This window comes from Budorcas taxicolor, chromosome 19, assembly GCF_023091745.1.
Source record: "Budorcas taxicolor isolate Tak-1 chromosome 19, Takin1.1, whole genome shotgun sequence".
Classification (NCBI taxonomy): Eukaryota; Metazoa; Chordata; class Mammalia; order Artiodactyla; family Bovidae; genus Budorcas; species Budorcas taxicolor.
In genome coordinates, this window is record NC_068928.1 from 46,604,418 (window position 1) to 46,629,229 (window position 24,812).

General features: G+C 38.0%; 1 protein-coding gene across 1 annotated transcript in view; it reads left to right on the plus strand.

Moving 5' to 3' along the window:
- The window catches only part of TLK2 (tousled like kinase 2), a 125,039-nt gene that overhangs the window by 69,756 nt on the left and 30,471 nt on the right, over positions 1-24,812 (plus strand). Inside the window, exons 8-11 of the mRNA XM_052657156.1 lie at positions 3,677-3,772; positions 5,083-5,175; positions 8,663-8,773; positions 9,995-10,131. Coding sequence (XP_052513116.1) covers positions 3,677-3,772; positions 5,083-5,175; positions 8,663-8,773; positions 9,995-10,131 — 437 coding nt within the window. The remainder of the gene's footprint in view (positions 1-3,676; positions 3,773-5,082; positions 5,176-8,662; positions 8,774-9,994; positions 10,132-24,812) is intronic.

Sequence of the window (24,812 nt, forward strand, 5' to 3'; positions counted from 1 at the left end):
CCAGGAGCTGGCTGTGGCTCAGATCATGAACTCCTTTTTGGCAAATTCAGACTTAAATTGAAGAAAGTAGGAAAAACCACTAGACCATTCAGGTATGACCTAGATCAAATCCCTTAGGATTATACAGTGGAAGTGAGAAATAGATTTAAGGGATTAGACAGAGTGCTTGAAGAACTGTGGACATTGTACATATGGACAATGTTCATGACCTTGTACAGGAGGCAGAGATCAAGACCATCCCCAAGACAAAGAAATGCAAACAGCAAAATGGCTGTATAAGGAGGCCTTACAAATAGCTGTGAAAACAAGAGATGCAAAAACCAAAGGAGAAAAGGAAAGATACACCCATTTGAATGCAGAGTTCCAAAGACTAGCACGGAGAGATAAAGCCTTCCTCAGTGATCAGTGCAAAGAAACTGAGGAAAACAATAGAATGGGAAAGACGAGAGATCTCTTCAAGAAAATTAGATTTACCAAGGGAACATGTCATGTGAAGATGGGCTCGATAAAGGGCAGAAATGATATGGACCTAACAGAAGCAGAAGATATTAAGAAGAGGTAGCAAGAATACATAGAAGAACTGTACAAAAAAGATCTTCACGACCCAGATAATCACGATGGTGTGATCACTCACCTAGAGCCAGACATCCTGGAATGCAAAGTCAAGTGATGCTTAGGAAGCATCACTATGAACAAAGCTAGTGGAGGTGATAGAATTCCAGTTGAGCTGTTTCAAATCCTGAAAGATGATGCTGTGAAAGTGCTGTACTCAATATGTCAGCAAATTTGGAAAACTCAGCAGTGACCGTAGGACTGGAAAAGGTCAGTTTTCATTCCAGTCCCAAACAAAGGCAGTGCCAAAGGATGCTCAAACTGCCACACAGTTGCACTCATCTCACATGCTAGTAAAGTAATGCTCAAAATTCTCCAAGCCAGGCTTCAACAATACATGAACTATGAACTCACAGATGTTCAAGCTGGTTTTAGAAAAGGCAGAGGAACGAAGGATCAAATTGCCAATATCTGCCAGATCATCAAAAAAGCAAGAGAGTTCTAGAAAAACATCTGTTCTGTTTTATTGACTATGCCAAAGCCTTTGACTGTGTGGATCACAATGAACTGTGGAAAATTCTGTAAGAGATGGAATACCAGACCACCTAACCTGCCTTTTGAGAAATCTGTATGCAGGTCAGGAAGCAACCATTAACTGGACATGAAACAACAGACAGGTTCCAAATAGGAAAAGGAGTACATCAAGGCTGTATATTGTCACCCTGCTTATTTAACTTATATGCAGAGTACATCATGAGAAACACTGGACTGGAAGAAACACAAGCTGGAATCAATTGCCAGGAGAAATATCAATAACCTCAGATATGCAGATGACACCACCTTTATGGCAGAAAGTGAAGAGGAACTAAAAAGCCTTTTGATGAAAGTGAAAGAGGAGACTGAAAAAGTTGGCTTAAAGCTCAACATTCAGAAAACAAAGATCATGGCATCCGGTCCCATCACTTCTTGGGAAATAGATGGGGAAACAGCGTCAGACTTTCTTTTTTGGGTTCCAGAATTACTGCAGATGATGACTGAAGTCATGAAATTGAAAGACGCTTACTCCTTGGGAGGAAAGTTACTACCAACCTAGAAAGCATATTAAAAAGCAGAGACATTACTTTACCAACAAAGGTCCGTCTAGTCAAGGTATGGTTTTTCCAGTAGTCATGTATGGTTGTGAGAGTTGGACTATAAAGAAAGCTGAGCACCGAAGAATTGATGCTTTTGAACTGTGGTGTTGGAGAAAACTCTTGAGAGTCCCCTGGCCAATCCATCTTAAAGGAATCAGTCTTGGGTGTTCATTGAAAGGACTGATGTTGAAGCCGCAACTCAAATACTTTGGCCACCTGATTCGAAGTGTTGACTCATTTGAAATGACCGTGATGCAGGTAAAGATTGAGGGCGGGAGGAGAAGGGGACGACAGAGGATGAGATGATTGGATGGCATCACCGACTCAATGGACATGAATTTGGGTAAACACTGGGAGTTGGTGAAGGACAGGGAGGTCTGGCGTGCTGCGGTTCATGGGGTCACGAGTCAGACATGACTGAGCGACTGAACTGGAGGACTACTGGTGATCATGGCAGTAATTGCTCAATAGGTGATGATTATACATTGTTTTAAATTTAACGAATAAAGAAATAATTAAAGAAATATTTAGGAAGTACCAGATGAAACTTATATTATGTCAAAACCCTATATTCTCTGAAGAGATGATATTTCCATTAGCCCATAATCCCCAGAATATCCAGTATTTTGTAATTATGTCTAATTATGTATTATAATAGGTTGTACTATGTTGAGTGCAATTTTGTTTTTAAAAGGACTCTGGAGTAAAGGTCTTCCTTGACTTATGATGGGATTAGGTCCTGATAAACAGGTCATGAGTTGAAAATATCATTTGTAAATCAAAATATATTTAATATACCTCACCTACCGAATATATCATAGCTCAGCCTTGCTTACCTTAAATGTGCTCAGAACATGTACATTAGCCTGCAGTCACCTAACACAGAGTCTATTTTATAATATAGTGGTGAATCTCATGTAATTTGTTGAATACTGAAAGTAAAAATCAATATGGTTGTCTGGGTGTATGGCTGTCAGTGTATCTGGTTGTTTACCTTCATGACTCTGTGGCTGGCTGGGAGCTGTGGCCTGCTGCTGCTGCCTGGCATCATGAGAGAGTACTGTGTCACATGTTACTAACCCAGGAAAAGGTCAAAATTCAAAATTTGAAGTACCATTTCTACGGAACGTATTGCTTTCGCACCATCATAGAGTTGAAAACTTAAGTGGAACCATTGTTAAATTGGTGATCGTCTGTATAATGATTGCATACTCTTTAACAGTTGAATTATATTAAGTCCCAAACCTTCTAAATTTGAAAGTGCCTTAGAATGCCCCATTATTTATGTGTAAAATGTCACAGTAAACAAGTGACAATATTGTGAATCGGCCAGAATTTTTGGCCCGCTGTGTGTTTCTGGATGAAGTTTGAGGGTCTTGGATGCTCTTCTGAACAGAAGTTCCCAGTCCTTTCTACTTGGAGTCATGAGCGTCCCTTGTGCTTGAGTGCTTCACCAGCCTGTCCTGCGAAAGCACGTTTACATTTGACTCTTAAGACATGTGGGTTTGGACTGACTGCTCAGGTCCACTTTGATGTGGAATTTTTTTAATAGTCCATACTATGTGTTACATCATTCGAGACTGGTTTAATCAGATTCAGAACTGTGGATCCAGAGGGACCTGTAACATTACCTGTGGATTTTTGACTGCCTGGTGCGGGGAGGAGGGTGGGTGGTCAGCGCCCTTAACCCATGTGTTTTTCAAGCATCAGTTGTACCTTGAAAAGGACATTTACATACTTAATTTCCGTATTGTAAAAATTCATTTGTAAGCATTTGGTGTTTTAAACTATTTACAGTAAAATGGTCTAAGCCACCATGTCAAGCCCTTACTTTTCATTTGAATTGTGTATGCTTTTCATCTTGGCTCCATGGCCCTGAGTCTTGGCTTTCATCAGAAAGTATTTGTTTTATGTAATTGTTTGCATCCGTACAAATGTTCATGGAGAGAGATGGAAGACTTCTTGTGATTGGTGGTACACCTTTATTCCAGGCTCAGCAAAACAGTCCCTCATCTACAGGATCGGGCAACACAGAGCATTCCTGCAGCTCCCAGAAACAGATCTCCATCCAGCACAGGCAGACCCAGGTAGGTCAGCGATTGATAAACAGGGAGGGAGAGAGAACTGCTTCAGAGTGAATGCCAACACTACGTGTAAAATCTGGGTCTCCTCTCTGCCTTTATTTCTCTGACTTCATCTCATTTTTGTGTGTGTTGCATTCAGAACTTGCATTATGAATATTTCAAGTCTTTTGGAAGGTGCTTTTAACTTTTTGAGGTGTTTCTTTGCCTTGCTGATGTATTCAGAAAGATTATAGACAGAAATGATTATATTGCAGCATGGTGTTAAGGAAAAAAGCACTTGTTTTGGAGAACTTAGGACCCCGATTCAGGTTCTAACTCTGCAACTTATGTTTTATCTTTTGGGGCCTCATTTTTCTTCAGTTCAAATTATCTATAAAATGTGGTTGATTATCATCATCTTAGTGTCTACAAAACACTTGTTGGCACAATACTTACGGTAGGCGGCAGTGAATCTTTTTTATTGAAATATAGTTGATTTAGAATATTGTGTTAATTTCACATGCATAGCAAAGTGATTGGTTATACATATATATATATGTATGTGTCTGTATTCTTTTTTTCCTGATTCTTTTTCCATTATGGTTTATTACAAACTATTGAATATAGTTCCGTGTGATACACAGTAAACCCTTGTTTTAAACTTCTTTAACATGTGGCACACCAACATAATTCTTCCTTAAACAGTCTTCAGAAACTCCTTAATTTAGGGAATGTTGTGAATATTCAAAGATAATATCTGCGAAAAGGGTAATGGATATACCCTCCGTTTTGTTGTGTTGAGCTCCTGTTGGTACCTTGTTGCCTTCAAGACAGGATGCCTGGCAATCTAGGAGAATTTCTTAAGTCACAAGCGCTAAACAGCCCTCAGGAGCAGATTTTAATCTTATTTGAGTTAAATTTATGAATAGTTGAATAGACAGGTAGTTGAGCATTCATCTCTCTTCTTCCAGTCGCTCTGTTTCCACTAGGTGGCATGTTTGTCCTTTAGAGATTTGGGTCCTTTCTCCTCTGATGACCTTTTCTGTTCAAAGTTAGTTTCATTTCTAGGGAGTATGTTTCTTTACTGTTCAGTGCACAGTATTTTGAGAATTCGTATATTTTATTCCAGAGTTAATGTATTTTTGAAGGGCAAGTATAGCAGAACGTCATGCTTAAAGAATGAGATGAGAAAGGCAGATTTAATTTCCTGAGCCATGTGATTCCAGGCTAGTTATGTCATGAAGTGCTTTTTTTCAGAAATGTAATGAGAAAAATGTGATGACATGTAATATTTTGAGATTAATCCTAAGTTTGTTTTCTGCTTATCTCTGTAGTCTGACCTCACAATAGAAAAAATATCTGCACTAGAAAACAGTAAGAATTCTGACTTAGAGAAGAAGGAAGGAAGAATAGATGATTTATTAAGAGTAAGTATGAAAATGTCATACGAGATTTTATAATAAGCACTGATTGATTTATCTATATTTATATGTGTGAATTACATGCATATCATAGAGATAATTACTGTAACCAAATAATAAAGTTAAAATGTAGACATTTGGATATTTTCCTTTGATCTGAGGGAATCTGAGTAGGTAACGAGGATCAAACTATATTCCAAACAGTATCTTTACATTGGACATCTTAATTGTAGAATTTTAGTATTTAAATATATACTAAAGGACTATATCTGTGGAGAGTTGAAGCTGTGAGAATATGTATATTGAGTGTTGTTTTCACATTTCAGGGAAAATTTTTTTTTAATGTCTTTGAATTTTTTTAAATTTTATTGATTTTTTAAAATTCGAATATAATTGCTATGTTGTATTAGTTTCTGCTGTACAATGAAGTGAGTCAGCTGTGTGCATACATACATCCCTTCCCTCTTGGACCTCCCCCCCACCCCCCATCCCACCCCTCTTGGTCATCACAGAATACAGAGCTGAGCTTCCTGTGCTTTACAGCAGCTTCCCATTAGCAGTCTATTTTACACGTGGCAGTATATATGTGTCCATCCCAGTCTCCCAATTTGCCTCACCCTCCCATTCTCCTCCTCACCCCCCACACCCCACCCGCCGTCCACATATCCGTTCTCCACGTCTGTGTCTCTATTCCTGCTCTGGAAATAGGTTAATCTCTACCATTTTTCTAGATTCCACGTATATGTGTATTTGAATTTTAAAAACTATTTCACAAGTGCTTTTCAGTCCTGGTTTGGCATTTTATATCTTTTATAACCTATTCATCTAAAGTGTTTTGTGCTCACAATAGAAACTATAACTAGCTATATGGAGTTAAAAATATACCTCTAGAAAATATACAATGATTTTTTTTTAATTTTTAATTTTATTGGAGTATGATTGATTTACATTATGTTTCAGATGTATAGCAAAGTAATTCAGTTGTACATATATTCATTCTTTTTTAGATTCTTTTCTCATATAGATTATTGCAGAATATTGAGTGGAGTTCCTTGTGCTATACAGTAATACCATGATATTTTCTGAAATAATTTTTTAATATACAGTTTGGCATATTGACTCACCCTTTTAAAAATATTTTAAGGTTTATTGTTTTCTTACTGTAAAAAGCAATACATACTCTTTATAATAAATTTAGAGAATAGTAAAAATACTAAAAAAAAATAAAATGACACCCATAATTCCATTAACTGCGATTAAAACATTTGGTATATTTACTATAGTAATTTTCTATCTATTTATAGCATATAAAAATTTTTTTTAAGAAATTATTTATTTTTATTTTTTGGCCACATCACCCAGCATACAGGATTGCAGTTCCCCAGTCAGGGATTCCCATGTAGTGGAGGCATGAAGTCTTAACTGTTGGACTGCCAGCGAAGTCCCTGTAGCATGTACATAAATGCATCTATACATAAATGCTACCAATTTTGTAAATAAAATTGGCTAACATTTTAATCTCCAATGTTTTTATTTTTCTCAAGCTGATGTTCCCTTTTCTATTCAGAAACATTTTTCCTTAGGCCTGGTGGTTTTGTTTCTTAGTTTGCTCTTCTCCATCCTTCAGTGAGAAGAGCCATGTTTAAACTCAGTACCTATTTTCCATCTTTCATTGTTAGCATGTGTGCTTGCTTGGTGTTGCTCTTAACGTCTCTTCTTTTCACTTGGGTGCTCGTTGAATTGCCAAAGTTTATAATTAGATATTGTGTGTTTATAGAAATCCTAGTCTAGTTGTCTAATCTAAACCAAAAAATTAAGATTTTTGGCCAGGGTAGCTCTGCTGAGCTAAAAAAGGATCATGGACTTGTCTTCTTCCTTCATCATCTAATTTTCTTAAGATTGAGAAGATGGAGTAGGTGAAAAACTGACCCTAACTTAGGAGTCTTTTGGGAATTTTAAAGTTATGGTTTTATTTCCCAGGAAGCAGTATGTCCTCTTTACCACTCCCAACTCTCTTATCCTTTGTTTTCTGAAGATTGTAGTCTTTCTTTGGATCTAGAACAGTGCCAATGGAATGGTTATGTCAAAAAAGAAGACACAAAGGAGAGATGCCATTTTTTCAAATTGATGAGAGCTTGTGTTTCTGATTCAGAGGGACAGGGGAATAGCCACTACTGTTTATGTCTCCTTTCAGACAGGCATGGACCGTTGATGGAGTTTTTCCATTTTAGTTAGATGTTTGGGTAAGGCTGCATCAGGAGCTGCTAGTCAGGTGCTATTTTAAACCTGAACACAAAATCATTAGTGTTGGAAACCACAAAAAATTTAGAGTTCTTACGATTTAAAATAAACTGCCAGAGACTGTTGATTCCATAAATTTGATTATAGATTTTAACGGATGTTACAGGGTTGCACAGAGTCAGACGCGACTAAAGCGACTTAGCAGCAGCAGCACCTTCCAGAAGTAGATTGAACTTCATATATACGTATTACATGATCTTTGGCTTGCAGGTTTTTTAAGTATGAATTAGTCATATTTAACCAAATGTCCTTGTACTTGGCCTTTGGTAGTGTGGTCCATAGAACCCATGAGCTCTCTTAGAAGAACTAACAGGAAGAGATTATGAGGAAAGCAGATACTTGGAGATGGAAACTGTTGCACAGTGGTCACATTAAAATGAAGCTTCGAAGTCTCAAAAATTGAGTGTGCTATAGTATCATTTATTTGCCAAAAGAATAGATATCTTTTGTTTAACACAAGAGTAAACTCAGAAGTTGCAAGTCAAAATTGACCTGGGGTTAGTGGTTCTTTGCTTCTCTGTTATTGTAGGAGTCTAGAATCTTTCAAAGTATTTAGCCCACCCTTCTGACCACAGCTAAATCAACTGTGTGTTTACATTCTGGTTTTCTTGAACCAAGACCTTGTATTCAGCTTGTTTGTTAGTTCTATCTTATGTGGGCATGGGTGTGCCTGGCTTCTCTGGTAAGAAACATTTATGTAAATCCATGTTTCTTCTTTGGAAGGAAGAACAGAAGAGCAACAATTGAACGTAAAGAACATTGTATGTTGTTTTTTTGGTAGTGCTTATTCACCCTTTGTAAGTATTTAATCTATAAATGCTTAAAAGTGCTATTTATATGAATTCTAAACATCTCGTTCATGATAGATTTTTTCTTTTATTTTGTGACAGTATTAGCATGTGTGGGGTACTGGATTTATCTGTAACTGGCTTTGGGGAGGAGTAAAGTATGACCAGTAGAAAAACATCCTAAGTAACAGAATTCATCTTTAATAAATGATAAGTTTATTAAAAGAAAATCAAGGAACAAAGTGTTTACCTTCTTTTTTTAAAGACATAGTTACTCTTACCTCTTTAAATCTCAATTTTGCTTATAATTTAACAAAAGAAATGCTTTTCAGACTCCCTAGAAACTGCTTTTGTATTAATCTGTCTTCCTTGGAGCTAATTTAAGGAAATTTTTTCCACTGAAGGCCAACTGCGATTTGAGACGGCAGATTGATGAACAGCAAAAGATGTTAGAGAAATACAAAGAACGATTAAATCGATGTGTGACAATGAGCAAGAAACTCCTTATAGAAAAGGTAAGTGATTAGTAATGGCCTCAACTCTGTATCCCAAGATGCTTAGGGTGTGCCATTGTTGTGACTTCTAACTTTTTACCTGAAATGAAAGTATTTCAAAGTAGGAAAGGACTGACCACAGCTTTAGTTCTCTGTCTTATGTGGGCATGGGTGTGCCTAGCTTCTTTGGTAAGAAACATTTATGTAAATGCATGTCTCTTCTTTGGAAAGAAGAACAAAAAACCAACAAAGGGCTTTTGGGTTTAGGAAAGGGCTACTGGGGTAGCCATAGTGTTAAAGACCCCACCTGCCAAATGCCAATGCAGAAGACTCAAGAGGTTTGATCCCTGGATCGGGAAGATCCCCTGGAGTAGGAAATGGCAACCTACTTCAGTATTCTTCCCTGCAAAATTCCATGGGCAGAGGCGCCTGGGGGGCAATAGTCTATGGGGCTGCAAAGAGGCAGACACGACTGGGTGACTGAGCATACTGCACACCCTATTACTAATATAGACATTTAGCAATAGTTTTATGTCCATTTCAGAAATGGTATTTAGAGTAATTTATTTATATAATAATGTGATAATTAAGTGTTTTGTATTTTAAAAAACTAGTTGGCAATTACTTGTATATGACTATTTAATTGGCTGATGCCTCCTTTATTATATTAATAGTAACTGATTAGTTGCAATTTGCCTTTAATAATATTTGTTATAATTATTATAATTAATTGTTTATTATATATCATAAATAATTAATGTATTAAAATTTGTAAAACATATCTCTAGTACTTATTTATCTCACAGTGAAAGTTTGAAGATGACAGTACGTCCTAATGAAATGATTATAACCTAGAGGTTTGAGACAGACTAGTGGTTTGTTTTTTTGCTGAAATCTTTGAAATGCTATTAAAGGGACAGGGAACACTGATAAAAAGTGAAATGAATTATTTTATTAATGTCAAAGATACTGAGGAGAACTTTGCTTCATCTCTTAATTCATTAATTTGATAGAAGGGAAATTCCACATTTATAACAGAAATGTATATGTTAGTATATGTTAATATAGAATGCTTGTGGGTTATATAAAATGTTTATAGCGTTAGGGTACTTCCTGAAATCAGCGTAGATTTAGCCAGTTGACCTAAACTTTGAGCAGCATAGTACAAAAAACAAACATAGTGCTGCCTCTGAGTTCTCATAGGAAAATACAATTATTTTCTATTTGTCCTTTTCCCCTAAGTCAAAACAAGAGAAGATGGCATGTAGAGATAAAAGCATGCAAGATCGCTTGAGACTGGGCCACTTTACCACCGTCCGACACGGGGCTTCGTTTACTGAACAGTGGACAGATGGTTATGCTTTCCAGAACCTTATTAAGTAAGTGAATTCTGATGATAAAGTTGAGAATTGAAAAGTTGGTAAAGTCCTGAAAAAAATGGCAAATAATCAGAGGAATAAAAAAACAAGTTCTATATTAAAGCTTAAAAAAATCAGAATTGCCAAAACTAAGGAAGAAAAAGCTAAGACTTGACTTGATATCATTTTAATTATGTAATAAGTTTTCATTAGGAGTCTGCCCACTCCCAGCATTTATTCTGGGTCCACAGAAGACTGAAATAGGCAAAGACCCAAGGAAGGATTTCCTGAGTTTGGTATAAAACAAAACCTTGGAAGAATGTACAAGACATGTTCCTGGGGCTCTTTAAGGGGAGAGTATCCAGTCAGCAGAGATAGTCACCTTCTTGAAGATGAGCATTGAGCCAGCGGTCAGGCTGGTGAGCAGTCCCACTGCCTGTGCCTGTCAATAACTTGGAATCTTGAGCCCTCCTTCACTTTATTATAACTTTGGTTTAAAACATTCAAGTATTTACTCCAAGGAGGAAATTAACATTTAAAATCCTAAAATTCCAACTGCATAAATAGCTAATGTCAGCTCAGGACTTTAAAAAATAAGTCTTAAAAGTTGCGATACCTTTTGGTGTATCTTACTTATTTTGATTTTGTAGATCGTTTCCGTTTGAGACTGGGTTTTGGTGAGTGACACATTGTATTTTTAATCATGGGCTCTCACACTTCTGACCTGTAGTTTACTGTAGGTTCAAGGGTTCCATAGACTGCCTATCCTACCTTTTTTTTCTTGGTGAAATAACACATTGGGCATTGATTGGAGAGGATAGAACTACTTTTGAATACTAATGAAACATAAATAACAAATTTGTCTGAAAGAAAAGTACAGATACTGGTATTATTAATAATATTTTGTTAATGGGAATTCCTTGGCAGTCTTGTGGTTAGGACTCAGTGTTTTCACTGCCAGAGCCCAGGTTTGATCCCTGGTTGGGGAACGAAGATCCTGCAAGCTGCCCCATGTGGCATGGCCAAACTGAAACAAACAGACATTGTGGAAACCTACCTCTGGATTATAGTCAGTGCTTTATGTGTGATACATGTGGTATCCACGCTGAGCTGTCTGTGCTCAGGTGATAGCTCAGGTTAACAGAGTTGCACTAGGGCAGTATAAACAGCTGCCGCATAGAGGCATGATGTCTATTCCTCAACACCCTGACCATGATGAGCAAATTGCCCTGGAAGTGGCTCTCCATCCAATTTTGTCAGAATGGGATGGAAGATAAAACATATCCCCCATGATTGGCCAAAGTCACTTAATGCTCACACTGAGTCCCAGGTGTGATAATGCCTCCTACTAGTCCATAACAGTGGTTACTCTTCAGATGGCAGTTTTTAAAACGTCTAAAGACTTGAACCTGAGTGGTTAGCGGATTTGTTTAGAGATATAAAATGTAATTACTTTTAAGATGTGATTGTAGTTTTTGCTGATAGCAGCAAGTATTTATCTTTTTATTCTATAAGCAGCCTGTTGCCCAGAAGGTTCTGGAAATTGTATATAGTTAGAGTACAAAAGGAGGACTTTGCTGTAGAGCCATCGGACCAGAGAATTTGGTATTATCTACATGAGATCCCTAACCAGAGTTGTTTCTCCAAAGTGGATAGTATTTTTTTTTTATGATTTTAAGTAATATAAATTGCAGACTATCCATCTCTCTTCTTGGGAAGCTGTTTCTGGCTGATATCTTTTTTTATTTGCTTGTTTGTTTTTTGGCCACACTGGAGAATCCCAGGGACAGGGGAGCCTGGTGGGCTGCCGTCTATGGGGTCGCACAGAGTCTGACACGACTGAAGCGACTTAGCAGCAGCAGCACAGCTTGTGGGATCTTAGTTCCCTGACTAAGAACTGAACCTTGGCAGTAAAAATGCCGAGTTTTAACCACTGGATCACCAGGAAAGTGCCCTGGCTGATATCTATTAATTTTAGGTATTTTAATAATATCTTCTAAAGTTGTGCTTTAATAAACCAATTTCTTTTCTTAATTTTAATGCAGAATAGAAGTTCTTTAGTTGTAGAAGGCTGTAGCTGATATCCTTACAAATGATAATTATCTGTGTATAAGAAGCTCCGTGACACATAATTTGGTGGGTAAGGTACTGAACACCAGGTTGCAGTACTAGTTTTTCTAGAAAGAGCAAACCTCTTGACATTAAAAATTTAATCAAGTGATCAAATATAGTCTGAACAGGAGCCTCAACACAGTTCTTTTATTCTCAGTTTGTACCTTGGCTCTATTTTGAGTGATCTTTATTAAGATCCTAAAACAGATTTGCTGTCTAATAAAAAGATCATAAAAGATTTGTAATGATTTTTGACCAAGTTAGTAAGTTTTTCTGAAAGGTATTTTTGAACCTGTTGAAAAAGTAACATATTTTTATAGTTCTGAGAAGTTAGTTACCATAAATACTGTTGTTATTCAGTATGTAACTTTTTTATTTAAACAAGTCTTGAACTCTCAAATAGTCAATGGCAAGGCAATAAAAACATTATTATTAAGATTTACTTTATATTGACATAAACAACATTAAAGTAAATATGGGGATTTGACCTGTATACAAAACTGTGGCTGCTTAAGATGTGGATCGTCAGAGGGAGTAAATGAAATTTTATAGCATCATTGTTCTAGTCCATGAATGTATTCTGGTGTATAAGGAATTACAGAATTCCATTTTAAAGTGATTTCATGTGAACCATCTGATTCTTGGCATATGACCCATAGTAAGTGATAAAGCCTTTTATAATTTTTTATTGAAATATAGTTGATTTACAGTATTCCAGATGTACAGCAAAGTGATTCAGTTATAGTTATATATATATGCATTTGTTTTCAGAGTCTTTTCCATTGTGAGTTATTGTAAGATATTTACTATAATTCCCGGTGCTATACTGTAGGTTCTTGTTGTTTATCTATTTTATATATAGTAGTGTGTATTTGTTAACCTGAAATTCCAAATTTATCCCCCCATCCTTCCCCTTTGCTAGCCATAAGTTTGTTTTCTATGTCTGAGTCAGTTTCTGTTTTGTAAATAAGTTCATTTGTATCATTTTTTAAAAATTCCACATATAAGTGGTATCATATGATATTTAGAGAGACAACTCTGTTGATTCTATAAGTATCAGATCTCCCTTGGGTGGTATGTACCAGTTTGCAGTAGACACAGAACATGAAATCCTGAGACTCTTAAAAAATTCTTACCTGGGATATTCAGGTACTATCTGTAGTTCACCACTAAAATTACTTTGGTTAAAATAATATCTGCAAATAACATGCATTTGTTTTTTTAAATCTGTTCAGTTATGATACAGTTTTGCTATGGAGGGTACATAGACTCGTTTCCTGGGTTTCCCTGGTGGCTCAGAAGGTAAAGAATCTGCCTGCAATGCAGGAGACTTGGGTTCGATTCCGTGGAGAAGGTAATGGCTTCCCACTCCAGTATTCTTCCATGGAGAATTCCATGGACAGAGAACCTTGGCGGACTGCAGTCCATGGAGTGGCAAAGAGTTGAACATTCAGAAAACTAAGATCGTGGCATCTGGTCCCATCTCTTCATGGGAAGTAGATGGGGAAACAGTGGAAACAGTGTCAGACTTTATTTTGGGGGGCTCCAAAATCACTGCAGATGGTGATTGCAGCCATGAAATTAAAAGATGCTTACTCCTTGGAAGGAAAGTTATGACCAATCTAGATAGCATATTGAAAAGCAGAGATATTACTTTGCCAACAAAGGTCCATCTAGTCAAGGCTATGGTTTTTCCTGTGGTCATGTATGGATGTGAGAGTTGAACTGTGAAGAAACCTGAGTGCCGAAGGATTGATGCTTTTGAACTGTGGTGTTGGAGAAGACTCTTGAGAGTCCCTTGGACTGCAGGGAGATCCAGCTGGTCCATTCTAAAGGAGATCAGTCCTGGGTGTTCTTTGGAAGGAATGATGCTAAAGCTGAAACCCCAGTACTTTGGCCACCTCATGCAAAGAGTTGACTCATTGGAAAAGACTCTGGTGCTGGGAGAGATTAGGGGCAGGAGGAGAAGGGGACGACAGAGGACGAGATGGCTGGATGGCATCACCGACTCGATGGACGTGAGTCTGAGTGAACTCCAGGAGTTGGTGATGGACAGGGAGGCCTGGCGTGCTGCAATTCTTGGGGTCGCAAAGAGTCGGACACGACTGAGCAACTGAATTGAACTGAGCAACTAACACTTTCATTTCCGAAATCATTTCCTAGGGCTACCATCACTAAATACCATATACTGGGTGGTTTAAAACAACATAAGTTTAATTCTCTCACAGTTTAGGACGTCAGAAACCTTAAATCAAGGTGTTGGCAGGGCCGCTCCTTCTGTGGCCTCCAGGGAGGGTCCTTGGTTAGTGTGCAGTGGCTTGTAGCAGCATGGCTCAGTCTGCCTCCGCTTCACACGGTGTTCCCCTGCATGTCTTCTTTTCTCAGGAGGACACCAGTCAAATTGGGTTAAGGGCCCACCCTACTCCAGTATGACCTTATTTTAACTAATTAAATCTTCAGTGACCCTATTTCCAAAGGTTATAATCTGAGGTACTGGGGATTAGCACTGTAACATGTCTTTTTGGGTGGCACAGTTCAACTGATAATGGTACTTAAGACTGATTTTATAACTGACAAATAATGGCTTGTTGTTTATTTATTTGGCTGCACTGGTTCTTCATTGTGGCATGTGGAATCTATTATATTTGTCTGACCAGGGATTGAACCCAGGCCCCCTGTATTGGGAGCCCGGAGCCTTAGCCACTAGGTTTACCAGGAAAATCTCAATAATGACTTTTTAGAGTTACTTAGATTTGATTGACATAAATTTTTCTAGTCATCAATACTTTTGTAAAAGATAGTACAAATATTCTTTCTGTGGGTGGTAAAAGGTGAGCATTCCCTAAAATTGATGAAATGGAAGAAACATTTAACAGTCAGGTCTATAAAAGGCACTGTGGAGAGAACAAGATGGCAGAGCAGTAGGTGGATGTGGAGTACATCTGCCTCCACGGACACATCAGGAGTACACCTTCAGACACAGAAGTGCATGCAGAACACTAGCTGAGAGCGGACAGGAGTACCTGACCCGAGGAAAAGAATATATAGAACCACGCAAAACTTGGTAGGACCAAGGAACTAGGGGAAAGAAACAAGTGTTAGTAGGACCTGCCCTCGGCTGGTGGAACTGAAGCAGGAGTCTGATCCCCACATTGGAGCAGTTGTCTTGAGTCAGAGGAGAAACATTTATGGCTGAGAGTGAGCTGATCTGTGACAGCATAAATGGAATGAGAATCAGACAGTCCTTGCCACAGCCATACATATCCCGGACAGGGACGTGGTTCCCTGGAAGGCACAGCAGCTGGGAGCTGGAGTTTAGAGGTTGTGGAGCAATCCTAGGGCGAGGGCTGCTGTTGACTGTGGAGAGACAGATTTGAGGGGATATGGGGGAGGAGATTGTGGTGGGAAATGCCTATGGAGGAAAGCCATTCAGCCATGGAAGCAAGGTGATGCTGCTGAGTCACGGGTAGTGGATGGAGCCATCGCCATAGCCTCTCTCCCTACAAACCAGCATCAGCAGCTGAACAGTAGAGAGGCTGGCCCATCAAACCCTGACGTACTGAACTACAGACCTGGACCCCACCCAGGGTACCCCTTTAAGTGGCTGATGTGCTCATCTAGAGTAGGACCCCAGCCAAGCGGCCCTTCTCTATGCCTGACGCGCTGAACAACAGAGAAGGACCCCAGGCAAGGGAGCCCTCTTAGTGCCTGAACCAGCGGAGCTATGGAGAAAGATTGGCCAAAGAGACCTTCTGATCACCAGCTACAAGAGGCTCAAATAAAAAGACTCTGATACGGCCATAACTCCTGGGGCAGAGGCAGTCCATGTCTCTGCACACTTTGCACCGCTAGGTGCAGGCCAAGCAGCTGCGCCACCTTCACGCTCAACTCTCACCAGGGCAGAGCTGCCATAGGCCAAAAATGTCTTGCGTCTATGCACGCAGGGTCACTTCGGTCATGTCCAATGCTTTGCGACCCTGTAGACTGTGGCCTGCCAGGCTTCTGTGTCAGGATGGTGGGGTTCTTCAGGCAAGAATACTGGAGCATATTGGCCAATACTGGTTGCCATACCCTTCTAGAGCACTATATTTCCTGCTGCTCTAGCCTCCAACTCCCCTGAGTACCTGGTGCTGCCAGAACCCCTGTGACCCAAGCAGTTGCACCACCTCCACACTGGCCCTCACAGAGGAAAGCCCAAGTCCTCCAGGGCAGCCTCAGGGGCAAACCCCAGTGGATGACCCACATGCAGAAGTGGAAATAAAACCACCATTGAAACCCAGGGCAGTGTGGATAAGGAAGAAGACCCAAAACCTTCTAAACAGCTGTACAAACTGCAGATTAAATCCACGTGATCAACTAGGCAGACTCTGTCTATGGAATATATGAAAGGTCATTGAGAGCTCCCACAAAAGAAAACACTAGCTCTGATAGCCATGGACATTTTAGACAAAAACGCCCAGGAGTAGGACCAGGTTAGAATCTGAGCTGTCCCCACAACAGGTCCAGAGGTCAGCACAGTGTTGGAGGGCATCCTAGGGAGGTGAGGTGGGGCATCCTAGGGAGGTGAGGTGGACTGTGACTCCCAGCGACCCTGACAGCACTGACTCAAGAAAAATATTTATTATTTTTATCTTTTGACTTGTTCTGTAGATTCTTTTGGATTTTTTTTCTTTTTGTTTCCTTTTTTACCCCCCTCTTTTGTAGTTGTTGATTTTATTGGCACTCAGTTCAGTTCAGTCGCCCAGTCGTGTCTGACTCTTTGCAACCCCATGAATCACAGCATGCCAGGCCTCCCTGTCCATCACCAACTCCCAAAGTTCACCCAAACTCATGTCCATCGAGTCGGTGATGCCATCCAGCCATCTCGTCCTCTGTCATCCCCTTCTCCTCCTGCCCCCAATCTCTCCCAGCATCACAGTCCTTTCCAATGAGTCAACTCTTCGCATGAGGTGGCCAAAGTACTGGAGTTTCAGCTTTAGCATCATTCCTTCCAAAGAACACCCAGGACTGATCTCCTTCAGAATGGACTGGTTGGATCTCCCTGCAGTCCAAGGGACTCTCAAGAGTCTTCTCCAACACCACAGTTCAAAAGCATCAATTCTTTGGCACTCAGTTTTCTTCACAGTCCAACTCTCACATCCATACATGACCACTAGAAAAACCATAACCTTGACTAGATGGACCTTTGTTGGCAAAGTAATGTCTCTGCTTTTCAGTATGCTATCTAGGTTGGTCATAACTTTTTTTCCAAGGAGTAAGCGTCTTTTAATTTCATTGGCACTAGGAAATCTAATTAAGCTTTAGAGGTTCTTCAGTCACATTTTTTATTATTATAAACTTCTGCCTCTACATTGGGCTTTTGCAGTTCTGTGGATTTTTCCTTTTTTAAATTTCTTCTTCCTGTTTTTTTTCTTCCTTTTTCTTTTCTCTTTTTTATAATTTTAATTTTTTAAAAACTGTTATATTTTTTCTACATTTATTCCTTTGTTTGCCTTTCCAACTGTTCTTTTCCCCTTGCAGTTAATCTTTAATGTATATAAACCTTCTTTATCTACCTCTGTTTAACTTTGCATATCGATTCTTTCTTTTCTTTCTTCCCTTTCCTCTCAGCATATTTGTTCGTTTTGTTTTCATTGCTTTATTCCCCACTTGGCACCTTGCTTTAGTTTTGTTTTCCAGTTTGTGCTTTAGTTAGTTTTGTTCTTAACTAGTAAATATAATTTTTCATTTCCTTTGTTTGCTCGGTCAATATACTGTATTTTTGTTGGACTGTTTTGACTTTGCTTGTGGGTGTATATGTATATTCCATTATTTTAATTATTATTTGCCTGATTTTGTAACTGTCATTTGTCTGGGGTTCATCTTTGGTTTTTCATTTTGGATATTTGTTTTAATCTCACTTAATGCCATAACAAACTACTCGTGGAATCTTTCATTCCTGACCAGATATCAAGCCCTGAGCCTTTGGAGTGGGAGCACTGACTCCAAGACCCTAGACAACCTGAGAACTAACCCTAGGGAATATCAGATCATGAGAACTCACACAAAGGAAACCACTTGAATACAAGACCTGAATACAAACCAGATCATCAGCCGACAGGATTACCACCTCACTCAGCCTTGCCAGTCAGAGGAAAACAAACAAACAAACAAAAACTCAGCACAAATCTCGCCCTATAAGAAGCTTACACAAACCACTGGACCAACCTTAGGAGGGCAGAACCCAAAAGGAAGAAAGAATTCAACCTTGAAACCTGGGGAAAAGGAGACCTCAAACATAATAAGTTAAAAAAAAGATAATGAAAAGGCAGAGAAATACTACACAAATGAAGGAACAAACTAGAAACACAGAAGTCCAAATAAATGAAGAGGAAATAGGCAAACTACCTGAAAAAGAATTCAGAATAATGATAGTAAGGATGTTCAAAAACCTTGAAAACAAAACATAGAAAATGTAAGAATCAATTTAAAAAGACCTAGAAGAATTAAAGAATAAACATACAAAGACAAACAACATGATTACTGAAATTAAAAATACTCTAGATGGAATCAATAGCAGAATATCTGAAGCAGAAGAAAAATCAGTGAGCTGGAAGATAAAATGGTAGAAATAGCTTCTGAAGAGCAGAATAAAGTAAAAAGAATGAAAAGAACTGAGGATAGTCTCAGAGCCCTATGGGACAATATCAAACCACCAACATTTGAGTTATGGGGGTCCCAGAAGAAGGAAAAAAAAAAAGGTATGAGAAAAATTTTCAAGAGATTATAGTTGAAAATTTCCCCAACATGGAAAAGGAAATAGTCACTCAAGTCCAAGAGACACAAAGAGTCCCACACAGGATAAACCCAAGGAAAAACATGCCAAGACACATACTAATCAAAGTAACAAGAGTAAACACAATATTAAAAGCAGCAACAGAGAAGCAACAGGTAAAAAACAAGGGAGACCCCATATGCTTAACAGCTTATCTTTCAGCAGAAACCCTGCAGGACAGAAGGGGATGGCAGGATATATTTAAAGTACTAAAAGGGAAAAATCTACAACCAAGATTACTGCACCTGGCAAGGATCTCATTCAAAATTGATGGAGAAATAAAAAGCATTTCAGACAAGCAAAAGTTAAGAGAATTTAGTACCACCAAACCAGCTTTTCAACAAATGTTAAAGGGACTTACATAGTCAAGAAATACAAGAAAAGAAAAAAGATCGAGAAAATCAATGCCAAACAATTAAGAAAATGGCAATAGGAACATATATATCAATAATTACTTTAAATGTAAATTGATTAAATGCTCCAACAAAAAGACACAGACTAGCTCTATGGACACAAAAACAAGAGCCACATGTATGCTGTCTACAAGAAACCCCCTATATGTGTCTAAAGACGCAGAGAGACTGAGAGGACGGAAAAATACATTCCACGCAAATGGGAAGCAAAAGAAGGCTGGAGTAGCAACCCTCATATCAGACAAAATAGGCCTTGAAATAGGGAAGATTATAAGAGATAAGGAAGGACACTACATCATGATCAAGGGGTCAGTCCAGGAGGAAGACATAACAGTAAATATCTATGCACCCAACAGAGGAGCACCTCAGTACATAAGACAAATACTTCACAGACATAAAAGGAGAAACTGACAGTAACACAATAATCCTAGGAAACTCTTAACAGCCCACTCACACCAATGGACAGATCATTAAAACAAAATTAATAAGGAAACACAAGTCTTAAATGATACATTAGATGAGATGGATCTCATTGATATGTTCAGGATATTCCATCCAAATGCAGAAGAATACACCTTCTTCTCAAGTGCACATGAAACATTCTCCAGGATAGACCACATCTTGGGTCACAAATCAAATCTCAGTAAATTTAAGAAAATTGAAATTGTATCAAGTATCTTCTCCGACCACAGCACTATGAGATTAGATATCAGTTACAAGAAAAACACTTTAAGAAACAGAAATACATGGAGATTAAACAATACGTTTCTAAATAGCCAACAGGTTACTGAAGAAGTCAAAAGGGAAATAATAAAATATCTAGAAACAAATGACAATAAAAATACAACAACTCAAAACCTACGGGATGCAGGAAAAGCAGTTCTAAGAGGGAAGTTTATAGCAACACAATCCTACTTAAAGACACAAGAAAAACATCGAACAGACAACCTAACTTTACACCTAAATCAAGTAGAAAAACAACAACAACAAAAAAACCCACCAAAATTAGTACAAGGAAAGAAATCATAAAGATCCAAGCAGAAATAAATGAAAAAGAAATGAAAGAAACAATAGTAAAGATTAATAAAACTAATAGCTGGTTCTTTGAGAAGATAAAATTGACAAGCCTTTAGCCAGACTCATCAAGACAAAAAGAGAGAAGAATCAAATCAACCAAATTAGAAATGAAAAAGGAGAAGTTACAACAGACAATGTGGAAATACAAAAGATTATAAGAGACTATTTGAACAACTATATGGAAATAAAATGGATAACCTGGAAGAAATGGACAGATTCTTAGAAAAGTTCAATCTTCCAAGACTGAACCGGGAAGAAATAGAAATTATGAACACCCCAATTACAAGCACTGAAATTGAAGCTGGGATCAAAAATTTCCCAAAACACAAAAGCCCAGGACCAGATGGCTTCACAGGAGAATCCTATCAAACATTTAGAGAAGAGCTAATGCCTATCCTTCTAAAACTCTTCCAGAAAACTGCAGAGGAAGGAACACTTCCAAACTCATTCTACGAGGCCACCATCACGCTGATACCAAAACCAGACAAAGACAACACACAAAAAAGAAAACTATAAGCCAATATCATTGATGAGCATAGATGTAAAAGTCCTCAACAAAATTCTAGCAACCAGAATTCAGCACATCACACAGCTCATACACCAGGACCAAGTCGGGTTTATTCCAGGGATGCAAGGATTATATGCAAATCAATCAATGTGATACACCATATTAACAAATTGAAAGATAAAACCGTATGATCATCTCAATAGATGCAGAAAAAGCCTTTGACAAAATTCAGCACCCATTAATGATCAAAGCTCTTCAAAGAATGGGCATAGAAGGAACCTACCTCAACGTAGTAAAGGCCATATATGATAAACCTAGAGCAAACATTATTCTCAATGGTGAAAAACTGAAAGCCATTCCCCCTAAGATCAGGAACAAGACAGGGGTACCCATTTTCACCACTATTCACATAGTTCTGGAAATCCTAGATACAGCAGTCAGAGAAGAAAAAGAAATAAAAGGAATCCAGATTGGAAAAGAAGTAAAGCTCTCATCGTTTGTAGATGACATGATACTGTATGTAGAAAATCCTAAAGATAGTATCAGAAAATTATTAGAGCTAATCAGTGAATTTAGCAAAGTTGCAGGATACAAAATCAATACACAGAAATTACTTGCATTTCTATATACTAACAATGAAAGATCAGAAAGAGAAGTTAAGGAATCAATCCCTTCACCATTGCAACAAAAAGAATTAAATATCTAGGAATAAACTTACCTAAGACAGAAGAACTGTACACAGATAATTATAAGACACTAATGAAAGAAATCAAAGACAACATAAACAGATGGAGAGATATTCCATGATCCAGGGTAGCAATTATCAACATTGTGAAAATTACTGTACTACCAAATGCAATCTACAGATTCTGTGTGATCCCTATCAAATTACCAAGGGCATTTTTCACAGAACTGAAACAAAAAATTTCACAATTCATGTGGAAGCACAGAAGAGCCCGAATAGCCAAAGCAGTCTTGAGAGAGAAGAATGGAGCTGGAGAAATCAACCTTCCTGACTTCAGAGTATCCTACAAAGCTACAGTCATCAAGACAGTATGGTACTGGCACAAAAACAGAAATATACCAATGGAACAAGATAGAAAGCCCAGAAATAAACCCACACACCTATGGGTACCTTATTTTTGACAAAGGAGGCAAGAATATACAATGGGGCAAAGACAGCCTCTTCAATAAATGGTGCTGGGAAAACTGGACAGCTACATGTAAAAGAATGAAATTGGAACACTCCCTAACACCATACACAAAGATAAACTCAAAATGGATCAAAGACCAGAAACTATAAAACTCTTAGAGGAAAACAAAGGCAGAACACTCAATAACATAAATCAAAGCAAGATTCTCTATGACCCACCTCCTAAAGTAATGGAAATAAAAACAAAAGTAAACAAGTGGTTAAACTTAAACTGATTAAACTTAAAAGCTTTTGCACAGCAAAGAAAACTATAAGCTAGGTAAAAAGACAACCCTCAGAATGGGAGAAAATAATAGCAAATGAAACAACAGACAAAGGGTTAATTTTCAAAATATACAAGCAGCTCATACAACTCAAAGCCAGAAAAACAAACAACGCAATCAAAAAGCAGAAGGAACACCTAAACAGACTTTTCTCCAAAAAATATATACAGATGACTAACAAACACATGAAAAGATTCTCAACATTACTCATTTGAGAAATGCAAATCAAAACTACAGTGAGATATGACCTGACACAGGTCAGAACAGCCATCATCAAAAAGTCACCAATTAATAAATGCTGGAGAGGGTATGGAGAAAAGGGAACATTCTTGCACTATTAGTGGGAATATAAATTGATACAGCCACTATTTAAGATTGTATGGACATTCCTTAATAAACTAGGGATAAAACCACCATATGACCCAGCTATCCCACTCCTAGGCGTATACCCTGAGGAAACCAAAATTGAAAAAGACACATGTATCCCATTGTTCACTGCATCACTGTATACAATAGCTATAATATGGAAGCAACTTAGAAGTCCATCAGTAGAGGAATAGGTAAACAAGTTGTGGTACGTATACACAATGGACTATTACTCAGCCATAAAAAGGAACACCTTTGAGTCGGTTCTGATGAGGTGGATGAACCTATAAGCTATTATACAGAGTGAAGTAAGTCAGAAAGAGACAGATAAATATTGTATTCTAACACATGTATATGGAATATAGAAAAATGGTACTGAAGAATTTATGTTCAGGGAAGCAATGAAGAAACAGACATGCAGAATAGACTTATGGACATGGGGAGAGGGCAGGAGAGGGTGAGATGTATGGGAAGAGTAACATGGAAACTTAACATCACCATATGTAAAATAGATAGCCAATGGGAATTTGCTGTATGGCTCAGGAAACTCAAACAGGGGCTCTGTATCAATCCAGAGGAGTGGGATGGGGCAGGAGATGGGCAATTTCATCTTGGGTTTGACAGAAAACAACAAAATTCTGTGAAGCAATTATCCTTTGATTAAAAAAAAACATTGTCATATGTGTTGGAGATATAATGGTTAGTAAGAGACAGTTCTTGTTCTAAGAGAAGTTAACAGTTTGACATAATCAGACTTTATATTCCCAAAATAAACCTAAATGAATTGTCACTAATAGACTGCTTTAGATGACTTTTATAAGTATAAATGACTGAACAGTTTCAACAACATCAAGAATTAATGTAGAAATCCATATTACATATGACAGTTGATCTTTGGTATATCAATTTTCATGTGCAGTCAAGCTCCCTGATTCTCAGAATGTACAGTGGAAGATGGTCTCATGGTGTTTTAGCACCAGAGTACCCTTTGTTTATGATTTGTATATAATGGCTGTGAGGCTCCTTTCTTTGTGAATTTGGAAATCAAATGTGTAGATTCTCCCTGAAAACAATAGCAAATATAAGTTTTATTGATATTTAATACAGGTAATTGTTAAAATAACCTTCCAAAGCAGTTAGTCTCTAGTAGATAAAATGTTGTGGTACTCCTCTGGTACACTATGGATTATAATTAAACTATATATTGTATGGTTACCTTCAGAGAGAGTTCAGAGTGCTTTGAACTCGTGGCCCCTAAAGGGATGGAAATGAGTTTAAAGATATTTTACCAATTTTTTTGACTGGGACACTCATATTCAGAGAAGATACATGTTTTCATCAAGGACATTCACTGAGTGAGAAGGAAGATTGTTATTTTACCTAAGGATTCTGTGTCTAATCCAGATATCTTTCAAGCCATGAATTATTCATAAACATATATTTTTGGAAGGAAAGGTATATCTCTAATAGTTAAAAGATTTTTTTAGACAAGCAGACAATGCTTGAATTAAAATTTCTACTGTCCTATTAGATGTCCATCAGCAGACGAATGGATAAGAAAGCTGTGGTACGTATACACAATGGAATATTACTCAGCCATTAAAAAGAATACATTTGAATCAGTTCTGATGAGGTGAATGAAACTGGAGCCTATTATACAGAGTGAAGGAAGCCAGAAAGAAAAACACCGATGCAGTATACTAACGCATATATATGGAATTTAGAAAGAGGGTAATGATAACTCTGTATGCGAGAGAGCAAAAGAGACACAGATGTATAGAACAGTCTTTTGGACTCTGTGGGAGAAGGCGAGGGTGGGATGATCTGAGAGAATAGCACTGAAACATGTATATTATCATATGTGAAACAGATGGCCAGTCCAGGTTCGATGCATGAGACAGGGTGCTCAGGACTGGAGCACTGGGATGATTCAGAG